The following is a 14,317-nucleotide window of genomic DNA, read 5'->3' on the forward strand; positions in this document are numbered from 1 at the left end:
CTCGATTACTGCAACTCCCTGTACTCTTGTCTCTCCAACAAATCCATCCAACGTCTACAACTAGTTCAGAATGCTGCAGCCCGAGTCCTGACCGGCACAAGAAAATACGACCACATCTCACCAATCCTGGCATCCCTGCATTGGCTCCCAATCACTTTTAGAGTTGATAACTTTTAAGGCCATCTCTGATCTGGCCCCATCCTACAAGGCGCTCTTAGAAATCCCAACTTCTAAGTTGAAAATGAAAGGTGATCGGGCCTTTGCCCTCAGAGCCCCAACTCTTTGGAATGCTCTCCCCTCGAGATAAGGCTTGCAGAATCCGTCCCCCGCTTCAAATCCCTCCTGAAAACTCACTTTTATAAAGCTGCTTTTAACGCCTAATACGTTTCTAAACATTGCTTATTGTTCTACTGTCCTACTGCATTTCTGTACATTGCCTGTTCTTTATTTTTATTATTGTAAACTGTTGTTTATGGTGTGCACTGCATTTGTTCTTATTCTTTGTAAAGCACTTTGTAACACTTTGAAAGGTGCTATATAAATAAAGGTTTATTATTATTATTATAATTATTTTCAGCAAGCCAGAACATAATTAATGGCTACTTTAAGAACTGGAACTTGTGACAGACCACATAATAAACAATAACTAGAATTCTATAAAAGTTAATGAATAAAGATTTGTCCAGTATAACTTGTGTACTGATAGAAATGTGTGTGCGAAATCAAATGTTACAGGTGCAGATAGATAAGCTTGTGTTATTGTGTAATTTTGTGCAGGTCTCATCCTTGAATGTTGACTTCATTAAAATGTGCACATTTTATCTGGAAACTCAGTCAGTCGGACTCCTTTTTGAACAGATAAGAACAAGAGCTCTTTCATTGTTCAAGGTCTCTTCTTAGGCACACTATACAGAGAAGCAGTGCATTGTTTTAATGTGAAACGAGGGGAGTGCATCACTGGGTTCAGTTCAGTACCACACATGATTCATGATGTCCGTCATTTACTCTCAACATGGATAAGATAAGCACAATATAAGCATTCTTCAGTTGAAGAATCTGGACATTACAGTCTACACTACAGTATGTGGGAGTAGTCAGATATTGTGAATTATTTACAAGATAATTTGAAGGGCCAGATATTTTCACTGCCTGTTGCGTACCACTATTTATACTTAACTTAACTTTCTGCAAGGTTTCTGTCTTTGAGACTGGTGCATTGGTGAAGCACACAATGGTGAAAAAAGCCCAAACATTGCATTTAAAGTCGGGTAACGTGTGGGTGCCCTTTTTGTTTTTTGTTCATCAATATTATATTGTCAGGACCGGCAGATATCCGGCCTCAGCACTGGCAGGCTGAGGGAAAGAGAAACTGGGCACAGAGGCAAATCAATTTCCAGAAACGAAGTAGGGCTTTAATCTCAAATGGAGAAAACCCAAAAGTTCAATATTTGACAAAAGTCACACAAAATAAAAACACTCAAAAGTTCTTTAGAAGGATTAACTCAAAATCCTCAGTAGAAGAATCACAAAGGGCAAAGTCCAAAAAACACTTCTAGAATGGCACGAGGGAACAGGGAAACACAGAGTTCACCCAGGAAAAAGCAGGGTTTAAATACACAGCATCGTGCCACGCTGAGAGCTTGCACATCTGCTATTTTGAAAGTTTTTTTAAAAAATGTATCGAAAATGTTTGGAAAATGTTGAACTTCTTTTGTAAACATAAAGGTAGAGTGCGTGCGTGCGTGCGTGCGTGCGTACCAGTCTCATGCTGAGCAGCCGTGTGTGCACTCGTCCGATGCGGTGGAACACTCCGCTGCAGAGCAGCAGCAGATCCTGCAGCTGTCTCTCTACATCCTGTGCGTCCGTCGGCTCGCTGCGCTGGATCAGCGCCTCGCCGCGCTCCAGCAGCGCGTTCACACGAGCAGAGTTCGCACACACAGACATCTGGAACATCTGGACAAGCGCGCGCACACACACACACATGGAATAATAAAGTACCGTAAGGTATTAAGACATTATGTGAGGACACGCACACAGCACACACAGTCACACACAAAATAATCTCTCAAGAACAGATCCCGAGCTGCGCTACTGAATCTGTTCATAATGTGTGAACATTGGGGATTAGTGGGTATTCAAAAAGAGGCTCCCCACAGGAAGAGGAGGGCTGGGGGACCAAACAGGCCAACATCCTGTTATCCACAAGGAAACAAACAGCTCAGTTTTTTTCCATTTTTGCCGATGGGTTCCCAGATGGAACATATAACAACATAATAATGTAAGTAACACAGTCATCTGTGAGGACACACACACTTGGGCTGCAACTATCAATTATCGTTTTATTCTAGCTATATTTCTGGATGATAAAAAATATACCTATTGTATATACGGTACGATCTTGCCATTTTTGCATATTGAATATGACTCACGGCTCAACCTCTGGAGACACATGAACGGAAATGTGAACAAACACACACACACACACACACACACACACACACACACACACCTGCAGCTTTCTCATCTTGTCACAGCTATTTCCCGTCAGGTGCTCCACCTCCATCAGGCGTCTGTCCAGGTCAGACAACAAGACGGATAGCTCCTCCCTCTCTGTTTCATACTCCTCCCACTCGGACACAAAGTGCTGAGATACACGGTGACACAGAGAGAGAGAGAGAAAGAGGTGTCATTGAATTTTGTTTCTGTCGGGGAAAAACCTTGTATAAACATATTTAAACATTTGAATTTGTTTTTTATAAATGCATCGTACAGGAGTGCTGTGCAAGAAGAGTGAAAATCGCTGATCTACAAACTCATTGTCAACTATTTCTGGCACGAGATGGGGCATCAATTCAACATTATACCATTGCAGTGGTCTGAATTGCCCCTCCTTTTCCACCGGGGCTGAACTGGTTCGGTTATTTTTTCCCACCTAATATTGAACCTGTTTTCAGTGTTTCCACTGAATATAAGTTGGTCCAGAATCCTATAAGTTAGTTTGGAACTGGAACCAAAACATGTCCGCCGGTAACGTGAAAGCACCAAGGATTCAAGAATCTAGAACGGAACCAGTTCTAGAACCAAAGTTCTTTTGGCGGAAAAGGGGCCTCAGCAACAAAACAAAAAAAACATAAAATGTGTAAGTTCCCTAATGCAATCCCAATGGTGAAGGGGCCTCAACAACAAAACAAAAAAAACATAAAATGTGTAAGTTCCCTAATGCAATCCCAATGGTAAGCTGTGTTGTTTTCGCGTATATCTAGTGTGCGTCTGAGCATAGACATGGTAACACCCCGCCTGCCTCTGATTGGCCTACTGACACTGCCCGTCTCGACTGTCCTCCGAGATGCGAGGTTACTCCGTGGTGGGAAGTGGGAACAGCTTGGCACGCGCAACAGAATGCAGCCTTGTAACTAACTTGTAAGTTTTATTTTTGTAGAAGAGCCAAACTAATATTGTTTATGCCGTTTGCTTTGATTGAATAATTGATTGAACACACGTGTACGTACAATGTACTATGATTTGATTTGGTTGTGTACTTCTAAATAAAGTGTTAGTGTTGATCTTGTGTATTAATCTAATTATAGTAAACTAATACAATTATACTAAAAAGGATAAAGGTGAAGGGAAAGAGACCTTTTTACAGTACAATAATGTTTACACATACAAATAAATTACACAATAATCAACACAAACACACCCAAATCAAATCATATTACAGCATACATGTTCAATTATTCCATCAAAGCAAACGGCATAAACAATATTAGTTTTCCTCTTCTACAAAAATAAAATCTACAAGTTACAGGCAGTTATCTTGTATCATACCGATACCGTATACTTTTTTCCACCACCTCGCAGCAGAGATCAGACTATCCAGCATAGCTATATCCACCTCAGTGGACAGTCGAGACGGGCAGTGTCGGTAGGCCAATCAGAGGCAGGCGGGGCGTTACCATGTCTATTCATGTCTATGTAGAACAGCTTCCCTTCCAATAGCGAGTTACACGAGTTACGTTTTCATTGTTTAATTCACGTTTTTAATACGTTTTAAGATTTACAGGGTTTCCATCGGACAGAGTGGGATAGGTGACGCGTTCAGATGACGTCACAGGAAAAACATCCGTCGCATGGCATGCAAAGGGTTCTGGGAAATTGAGGCCAAATGCATTCCAATGGCTGCAGTGGCGCGCAGCAGGTGCGGCTCCTCCGCACCAGTGTTGCCACTTTGGATTATTTTTCAACACTACGACAAAGGATCACACCATTTTAAAGTGGATTTTCATGAAAAGGAATGATGATGTCGGCGCTGTGGTTTTTCAAAGGTTAGTGAAATCTAGGCAGTCAACGGGGCATTACGATTAATTAATTCCGCAGTCAAACTGTTAATCAGATTACTGTGCCTTCAGTCATTATGGTTCTACCCTCGTTTTCTGTTAATAAAGCTCTCACAGAATCTTCTCACAAGCAGTTAGTTAGGTGGAAAGATTGAAAGAACAGAAATCAGTATTATTACAATTATTAACTTTTAGTAGTAGTAGTAGTAATAGTAATAGTAGTAATAGTAGTAGTAGTAGTAGTAATAGTAATAGTAATAGTAATAGTAATAGTAATAGTAATAGTAGTAGTAGTAGTAGTAGTAGTAGTAGTAGTAGTAGTAGTAGTAGTAGTAGTAGTAGTAGTAGCAGCAGCAGCAGCAGTGGCATTAATAATACATTCTTAACTTATTCCTTTTATTTTATTGTTTTAAAGTAAGACCTTATTAACAACTTAGCCCTGGTGCCCCAATTTGACCTTGTCCTTAATTGGGACATTGCCTTATGAGACCCAAACAATAACCAGCTCTTTGAGGCAACCTACAGATTATTCTCAGCAGGTTTAATAAAATTCCACCCATCCATTATCCAGTTTGACCCCTGACCTTTGCCATCTAAATGTGGATCTCTTCAGGACAATCCTACTAAGCATTTCCACCAAGTTTCATGAAAATCTGGCCATCAGTTCTCAAATGATTCCACTACCAGATGGAATGGAGCGAAAACACCACCCATTCCAACTCTTTTTGGCAGAGGTAAAACATTCTACCCTCCCCTTTCCCCTTGTACTATTCTTAAACGTCCACCACTTTCGCCTGCATCTGAACTGGGACAGAGTCATTGTCCCAGCACTGTGTTTGACCTTGTTCTCCTTACTGCCGACAGTAATGTTAAGGGACGATCACAACGAGACACATCACTGCAGGCGCAGAACCTTAGCAAACAGAATTCTTTTAACATTTTTATTATTGCACCATTTATGTGTTAATTATTAGATCCTGCCAGTAGCATTAAAAAAAATCACACCTGTGTGAAGTGAGTGGTGCAACCTGACCCACAGGAACGCACCCAGGGTGCCGGCCCGATTCCGGCGAGCCGCACCGCGTCCGAAACGGTTGAGAAATGACAGTCACCGTGTGGGGCTCCCTCTACTGTACCCTCTACTGTCACTGTACTGTACTGGCACACCCGAAATCACCATATATACAGTTAAGTGCATGTGTGTTTGTGTGTGTGTTAGGTTGCGCACAGGTGGTGAAAAACAATAATGCTGTTTTCGTGCTCAGACGCACCCAGCCACCCACACAGCTCCGTAAGGGAGTGGTTGCACCACTCAAAAATGTGTTGCTGTCCGGAGGAAACCTCATTTTTGAGGTTTTTGATTTTTTTCCCCCCACCTTAAATCAGTGCTATTGAACACCCTTTACATCTGTGTGTTGTTTCGAAAATATTGAACCAATGGAAAAAAATGCATTGGACAAAACCTCTTAACTCCATTGGACCCTCACTGTCTGCTAAAACAGTTAACTCCACCACCTCTCTCCTTCTCATGCAAGTAATTGGCAATATCTAAAGTCACAACACCAACTTTGATGAGGCAGTATTGCATCGTTTTCAAAATATAAGGTTTTATTAATTTCCTTAAAAACGTATATTTTTCATTTCCTGAAAAAATAACATTTTGGAGTTATGAGGTTTCCTCCTCAATGATTAAGCCATGCATGCAAAATACGTCACGGTGTGCCAATGTGACAATAAGTATAAACTTATTAAATGATGTAAGTTCAGTCAGAAACACTCATGTCAAAGTAGATTAACGATTTATTGCAGAGATGCGTATTTAAACGGACTGCCTTACGTACAATTGTTGAGGGAATGAAATGAAATGTTTGTGCAATTATAGTGTTGACAGAAACACAATTAAATTAATCGCAATTATTTGAGCGACAATTAATCATCACGTAAAATGTCATAATGGTGACAGACAGCTAGACAGCCGACAGCGAGCAGAATGCAGTCTGCACTTTTCTTTTGAAAGGAAAATCCATGTGGTCTCCGAAGCTATCAGCACCGTAAGATGGGAAACCAACACACAAAACACACCTTCTACCTTCAGTCAAAATGTTCTTTCCATCAAAGGTTGTTATTCAATACTGGAATGAGCTTCCTGTCACAGTCAGAGTTGACGACATAGTAATCACCAGCAAAGAAGAGATTACATCTTGGCTGTATTCTTGACAACAAACTGACAGGTAATCAAGAAAGTAAACCAAAGAACAAGATTTCTGGGCAGAATTTCCTCGTTTGTCAACAAATGTACTCTCGTCTCTCAAGACTCTAACTGGAGAATTCAGCCCTACTTTGACTATGCTCTTTTCACTAAAGACCAAGCACAAACCTTTTTTTCGGTGATCCCTTTGGACGTGTGTTGACTGTACCCTGTACTGATTACATTTCTGCCAATAAAGTATTCAATCAATCAATCAATCAACACTGAGGGAGATCCCCACTTTCACAGCTTGTAAAGGACAATTGAAACAGTGGTTAAAAAACAACCAGTATCACCAGTAACCAGATCACAGTAACCAGATCACCACAATAGGCCTACTACTAGGCCTACCCTAGTAATAGTTTTAATATTTTCTTATTCTTCTAAATTTCTTATTTTCTCTTTTTGCTGTGTTTGAAATATACTATGTATTTGTATGCTGTCCTCTCATGTCTTGATATTTCAGTATTGTTTAGTGTTTATTTAATGTCTGGGGACTACGGATGGAAATTAGCATCTCTGCTAAATCTGGTGTATTTACGCTACATTTTTATGTAATGTGCATTAACACAATCCCTGCTGTTACACTAGGCGGGATCGTGAGGCCAGTGCCAGTCAAATGCGCGAAATACCACAGTAGAAGAAGAGATCCCAGGGCAACCAAGGGCAACCAGGAAGTCCCCCCCCCCACCACAGTGTGCTTCAGTGTAGGCAGTGGAGGAACGGCAATGGGGTTGTTTTTATCCGCAGGATGTAAGAACCTTCTAAATGCTGGATTTTGGCTCATTTTGAGCAGAAAAAGGTGTAATAAGCTCGCACGCGTGCACGTCGGATCCATATGTAGGCTGTCTAATGAGTAAAAGCTAAAAATAAATAAAAACGTATTATTATTATTATCATTATTTTATTATTATTTTGCTGGATTAAATTAAAGAAAGACAAGTTACCACGTTTTGGCACAGGCGGGTCGTGGAGAGAAGAACGAGGTCCCGCGTTCTTGACATACATTCGGTTAATATGCTCTGTCCCGTCCAAATAAACCAATAAAGTAAAGTAAAAGTACCTTGAGTCTGCGTGCTACAGTGTCCAGCCTGGCGTTGAGACAGTCCCAGCGGCGTCCACAGTCTCGTGCCAGTGTAAGGAGCCGCTCGCGCATGGCGCCGTCGAACATGTGGGTCAGCGCGCGATTCCGACTCGTCAGGTTGTCCAGCTGAACCAGCCGACAGGCTGACTCACGGCTCAACCTCTGGAGACACATGAACGGAAATGTGAACACACACACACACACACACACACACACACACACACACACACACACACACACACACACACACACACACACACACACACACACACACACACACACACACACACACACACACACACACACACACACACACACACACACACACACACACACACACACACACACTAAAGAGTATACGCATCCACACACAATGGGATGTTTCAATAATACTTTCCTTCTCTCAAGAGGTTTTCCAGGTACTTGCCTCAAACTGGGCGAGCTCCTCCTTGCCGGTGGCATACGTGACCAGGGCAGAGTTAGGAGCACTGGCTCTAGCCACCTGCTCAGCTGACTGCAGCCAGCCGTCAAGCTGGGCATGTTCCTTCATGAATTCATGCCACAAAACCCACCTCCGATCTAACCTAGAGAGAGAGAGAGAGAGAGAGAGAGAGAGAGAGAGAGAGAGAGAGAGAGAGAGAGAGAGAGAGAGAGAGAGAGAGAGAGAGAGAGAGAGAGAGAGAGAGAGAGAGAGTGAGAGAGACTTGGGCTATTCACATTGCCGTGGATATACATAACATGACCATACTGTACATTTCATTTTCACTTTGATTACAAATGAGAATGAGTGAGAATGAGTGTGGCTTATTATTTTAATATTTGTTTTATGAGGTAGAGCAGTGACTTGATTTACCCTATTTGAATCCATGAAGTTGCAATTAGGTCTGTGTCTTTGTGATAAGCATATGCAGTAAACTGGTATTGTCGCTGAAAGAACCCTCCACAAATAAAACATTTTTTGTGATCGTGTTGTATATATGTGAATAATGCAAGTCATTAGCCATCAGTCCCTATCCCAGACTCACTGTGCACAGCCCGGCAGGTCTCCATCTTGGCTCCAGCTGTTGTCCATCTGCACTGCATCATTGTCTTCCCCAGTCATTTCCAACAGAGATGGGGGGCATGGGGGTAAAACTGCAGGCGACTCGGGAGGCTGCCTCCAAATCCCTCGTTTTCACTTCCTCTGCAGTCAATACATTACGTTCTGTAGTAGGGGGGGAAATGGAGGGGAAGTCATAAAGTTCTGACCACTGTTCAAGACTATAGCTCATGTCTCCTCTGCATTTGTGGACGCGCACATGCACACAAACGCAAAAAAGACCGTCTGCATGGCTTTTCCCAAAAGACCAGTTGTGCTAGAGTCATCAAACGTGTTTCTGGGTGGGGAGGAACTTGAACTTGTGTCAGAGTTCAAGTAGTAAGGTCATGTTAGACACAACCCTAACCTTCAAAAAACAGAGCATGCAGCATTTCAGCAGCCAGTCAGAGCAGCATGCAACAGCCATATCACAGTATACACAGTAGAGAGCCAATCTGTGAGGCAGCCAGAGTGGACAGATGGACAACTGTAATGAAGCTCCAAGGTTGGACAGACTGTTATTACAGCCATCCAACTTGACACGCATAACCCTCAGTGCACAGCGGCCCCTATGGGTCTTCATTGGGAGCAAGAGAGAGAGAGATATTTTCCTCAAAGCACTTTGCCACTTTCAGCAAACTACTTTGTATTGCATTTAGAAGAGTTGAATTGAAGTGGCAAACTTCAAGCAAACTTTGCTCGCTTGATGAACTTGGGGAGGGGGCACGATTCATAATGATAAAATACAGCGACAGAAACCTTTTCCTTCTCATGCCGTTGTTGTAAAGAGTTGACACTGCTAACGTATTCCATGGACTTGTTATGCATATCGTTGCTGTCAGGAAGAAACCACCCAACTCCATTTTTGAGGTTTTGCTTCTTTTTTTTGTTGCTATTGAACACCCTTTACTTTGTTGTTTGTTGGTTAAAAATATATATTGAACACCCTTTAATATTGAACCAATGAAAAGTATTAAAAAGCACTTCTCCTCCTAATTCCACTTGAGCTGGATGTCTTTTCATTTTCTGAAAAATGTTGGAGTTAGGTGGTTTCTTCCAGACAGCAGAGATATGTTAAGTGTAGAGAGAGAGAGAGAGAGAGAGAGAGATGGGGCGAATAGAAAGTAGACAAGACGCCCCAGTAACTCCTGCAGAGCTAATACAGTGCCGGTCCCTTACACTCTGCAGTGAGTGTGCATCCACCTGAGAGCGTTCAGCATCCCAGACTCATAAATCAAGTGCTCCCTTCCGGCTTCACTGCAGACTTATGAGGCCAAGGCTTTTTAGCCCCTCGAGTCTCCCGCCCTGGGGGGAGACGGGCTGGGTGGGTGTCCAGGGCTGTCAATGGAGGGGGAGAAGAGAGTGTGATTGATGTTCCGCGTTCGGGGCACGCACGTGATTATTCCACGTCCCCCCCCCCCCCCCCCCCCTCCCCCCGGAGGTCTAAATGTCCCCAAAAGTATAGAAAAAAGTGAATTTGTGTCTTATCCCGAGGACATGGCCTCCACCACGGACCAGTGAAAGGCCACAGTGCAATGTGCGTGCGTGTGTGTGGTTGTAAATGGTGCATTTATATAGTGCTTTTATCCAAAACGCTTTACATAGACTGTGCTCCCACCTTATCTTGCTTTGTTCTTTTTCCCTAGCCTGATTTATCAGACTCTGAGCTTCCTGAAGCTCTTGAAAAGAAGAAGCAGTTCACTCAGTGGAGTGGGCGGGGTCTACATCCTTCCAGCCCTCCTCTCCTCTCCTAAACCTCTCTTTTTCCTTTTCCTCTGTGTTCATATTTCTCCTCATACATGGCTCAGTACACTCTATATATAGTTTCTTTCTTTTTCACAACTTCTTTCTTCTTGGTTGGTTGAAGGTTGAAATTATTCAACAAACTCCTTGATAATAAAATAATAAAAAAGGCAATTATGAAGTCCCAAGGTCAGAATATTGCGAGAAGTGAAAGAAAGAAGGCTTGGGTGACATCCAGTACCCCCCCTAAATTGCAATATACCATTACCTGTACAATATTATTGCGATATTGCAAAGATATCCCCTCTCGGTTCTCTACTTCTGCCTGGTAACAGATGATTCACCACATACCCTGGGTTTCATTTCAGGCAAAAAAAAGAATCGTCAACAATAGCCGATCTACAAACACACATTACGATGGGTTTTGATCACACAACTAAGTATCTACTGTACGGTGTCAGATATCAGATGGATAAATGGACAGACTGTCAGACAGATGGAGAGAGAGAGAGAGAGAGAGAGAGAGAGAGAGAGAGAGAGAGAGAGAGAGAGAGAGAGAGAGAGAGAGAGAGAGAGAGAGTCGATAAAACACACATACACACAGTGAGACAAGATGGGGTAACAGATGGAAATAGATGAAATGGGAGAGACATGAAAATAGATGGACAAGAAATGTGGTGGACTGGCAATGACGGAGGCAAGTCATAAATGGACAGACAGACGTTAGATTATGCCATCAAAGAAAGAAATAACACAAACAGGTGTTCAGCATCTGCATCACACACACACACACACACACACACACACACACACACACTCGCTTGCTCGCACACGTGCAGGCACACTGTTTGCTCCCCAGTGGCTCAAAGTGAGAATAGACTGCACCATCATTAGATATATTACATCATTAGACATAATGATGTAGAGAAAGAGGCAGAGAGAGAGAGAGAGAGAGAGACAGAGATAGAGACAGACAGAGATAGAGAGAAAGAGACAGACAGAGACAGAGATAGAGACAGACAGAGACAGACAGAGATAGAGAGAGACAGAGACAGAGATAGAGACAGACAGAGATAGAGAGAGACAGAGACAGAGAGAGGGGGGGGAGGGGGTCTGAGAGATAAAATGGACAAAGGCAAAGTGATAAGCGTGTGAAACGAGGGCATGGCGGTAAGAAGAGAAGAGGAGGAGGTGTAGAAGGAAAGAGAGTAGTAACTCAAGAGGAGAGAAGCCAAGAGTATGTATGAATGGATGGGAAAGGAGGACGAGAGAGAGAGGGAGCAGGAGGGAAGAGGAGATTATGAATGAAGCATACTGTAGCTGAGCTTTATTACCATAGCAGAGCTGATGAGTCACCAGTGCCTGAGAGAGAAAGAGCGTGTGTGTGTGTGTGTGTGTGTGTGTGTGTGTGTGCTGTCATTACCATAATTATAGCAGAATTTGAGAAAAAACAAAGGGCCAATTTCCCTGGTCTCCAGATAAATGGTTGTTTTGTGGTTAGAATGAATTAGGGGAGTTATAGGCGTACAATCAGGCCTAGGTTAGGGTTACAGTTATGTCGGATTTATACTTTGGTTGGCAACAATCTAATTTCGATGCCGTCCTAAAATGTTGGATATCCGTCCTCACGAGTGTAGTAATACAAGCATGCACACGTGTGTGTGTTTGTGTGTGTGTGGGTGTTTAAAATCATAATGCACAGCTGTAATGGAGGCATTTTCCTTTTCAGCCATCAAGTAGGCTTGTAATCAGAGATTGGCTCCGTGGCGACGGTGAATCAAGCTTTGAACAGTGGCAGCGTTCCGGTCCTTTGCTGTTTTGTGTGTGCGACACAATCAAATCCACGGTGCTAATTTAACTCGGCCCAGTGTACACATCAAACCAAATGGACCCGTAAGGGTGGATTTGTAAACTGAGGCTGAGTTAAATGAACGCTGAGGATTTTTATTGCGCACCATCGATCTCCATTTCAAGACTTTATCGTGCGTATACAGTTTTCACACCTGAGGGCTCTTTCACAACACCTGGGAGCCAGCCACATCAGCCAGTAATTGACTACATTCATCTGGCTTCCCCAAACATTTTGTAAAGATTAGATTTGTATATATTTTTTTACATTATGGTGGTACAGTAGGGCCGCGTGGTGACTTTAAATCAAGATTATGTCAAACTTTTCCCGTTATGATTAATGATAACAATCCCTAAAAAAAATGCAGATCACTGGCATCCTTTAAAACAGGCTTGAAAATCCACCTTTCAATAGGCCATACAGAGAGGAAATGATCACTGGGGATGGAATGGAACCGTACGCAGATGGCTGCACCGACAATTTAGTACGACCAGCGGGGAGTTCCGTTTTTACTGTTGTTTTCCCTCTGAAGGCGAGACGAAGGGCTGCGTAACGCCCGCGGACCCGCGGAAAAATAGAGCACAAAAAATGATTCACGAGTGGTTTATGTACAACGTGGCACCACAGCCCGGTTCCATTGGTTATAGTGGTAGCGTACTGTTGCAGAGCCCATTCAGTCCCCAGTGTAGCCGGGCCTTAGACAGGTGACCTTTACACCCTTTTTTTTCCAACTCTGTACATGTCATGTGGGGCTCTATTTTCTATGCTAAACCCCTTATCCCTAAACATATTTGCCTTTTTTATTTTTACTATTTTGAAAAACATTTTTGAATAGTTCAACTGATCTACATCGACACGTTGTGAGCTTGTAGATTGGCTATTTTAACTATTCAAAAATCAACAATCATATCGAGCTTTTAGATCGATAAACTTAGCATTTCTTCGTACACCACCATTGTAAAATGATGTATAAGAATAGAGTAATCGATTTAGTTGATTATAAAAAAGGAAATCGATTCAAACTTTTTGGTTAACATAACATAACAAAATTTAAACTTGCTTCTAGATTATCCAATTAACCCATGACCTGGAAAGCCTAAAAGGTTCTTTTACCGTCCAGTATACAAGTATACTGAACCGCAACTCTGATGCATTAGCATTGTAACACTTACATTAAAATGTTTATTGCAAAGGTTAATGGCTTCATTTATAGCATGGAATATGTGAAATCGTTACATTGCTAGTTGTGTCTGAGCTCTGCAGATGTGGCAACAGATGGCATGAGAATGCAGTGCTTTGTTTGTTTCAAGTTTAACCATAACATATGTTGTGAGAAGTGCACACACGCACGCACGCACGCACGCACGCACGCACGCACGCACGCACGCACGCACGCACGCACGCACGCACGCACGCACACAGCCAGAGTGACAGACACTCAGACAGTGTCTGGCAACTAGCATCACAGGTGACGTCACAGACACCACCAGCTGGGCCAGACGTGATGCAGATGAAAGAAAATAAATATAAAAAATCTGATTGGTCAAACAGGATCGCAGTGAAACCTGATTGGCCGTGATGATTGATGCTTTTGTCATCCAATATCGTCAGAACAGCAGTGTGTGTGTATCTACACGCGCGTGTGTGTGCATGTGCGTGCGTGTGTGTGTTACATCGGTCACTGACTTTAGTTTGACTTTGAATTCTCCTACATAGTGTCTCCCAGGGACAGACAGTAGTGTTGGTCTCAGCAGCCTAGCATTAACACTAGCCTCTCCTCTCCTCTCCTCTCCTCCTTACCTCTGAGGTGTAATGGAGTAGAAGTAAAAGTACTGGACATTGGAGATACTCAAGTAAAGTACAAATACCTCAACATTTGACTTAAGTACATTACTCAAGTAAATGTACTTAGTTACTTTCCACCACTAATACTGTATGAACGGGCACGACGTAATGCATGACCTTCATAGTCTCATCA

The 14,317-nt window shown here is 42.7% G+C and overlaps 1 protein-coding gene across 2 annotated transcripts in view; it reads right to left on the reverse strand.

Annotated features, from left to right (window-relative positions):
• The window catches only part of LOC306931937 (uncharacterized protein), a 68,040-nt gene that overhangs the window by 30,251 nt on the left and 23,472 nt on the right, over window positions 1–14,317 (reverse strand). For both annotated transcript variants that reach the window (XM_079513619.1, XM_079513620.1), the window contains exons 2-6: window positions 8,695–8,873; window positions 8,097–8,253; window positions 7,649–7,831; window positions 2,510–2,644; window positions 1,759–1,953 (exon numbers count right to left, since the gene is read on the reverse strand). In XM_079513619.1, coding sequence (XP_079369745.1) covers window positions 1,759–1,953; window positions 2,510–2,644; window positions 7,649–7,831; window positions 8,097–8,253; window positions 8,695–8,771 — 747 coding nt within the window. In that variant the 5' untranslated portion in view covers window positions 8,772–8,873. The remainder of the gene's footprint in view (window positions 1–1,758; window positions 1,954–2,509; window positions 2,645–7,648; window positions 7,832–8,096; window positions 8,254–8,694; window positions 8,874–14,317) is intronic.

This window comes from Electrona antarctica (assembly GCF_951216825.1).
Source record: "Electrona antarctica genome assembly, chromosome: 11".
NCBI lineage: Eukaryota > Metazoa > Chordata > Actinopteri > Myctophiformes > Myctophidae > Electrona > Electrona antarctica.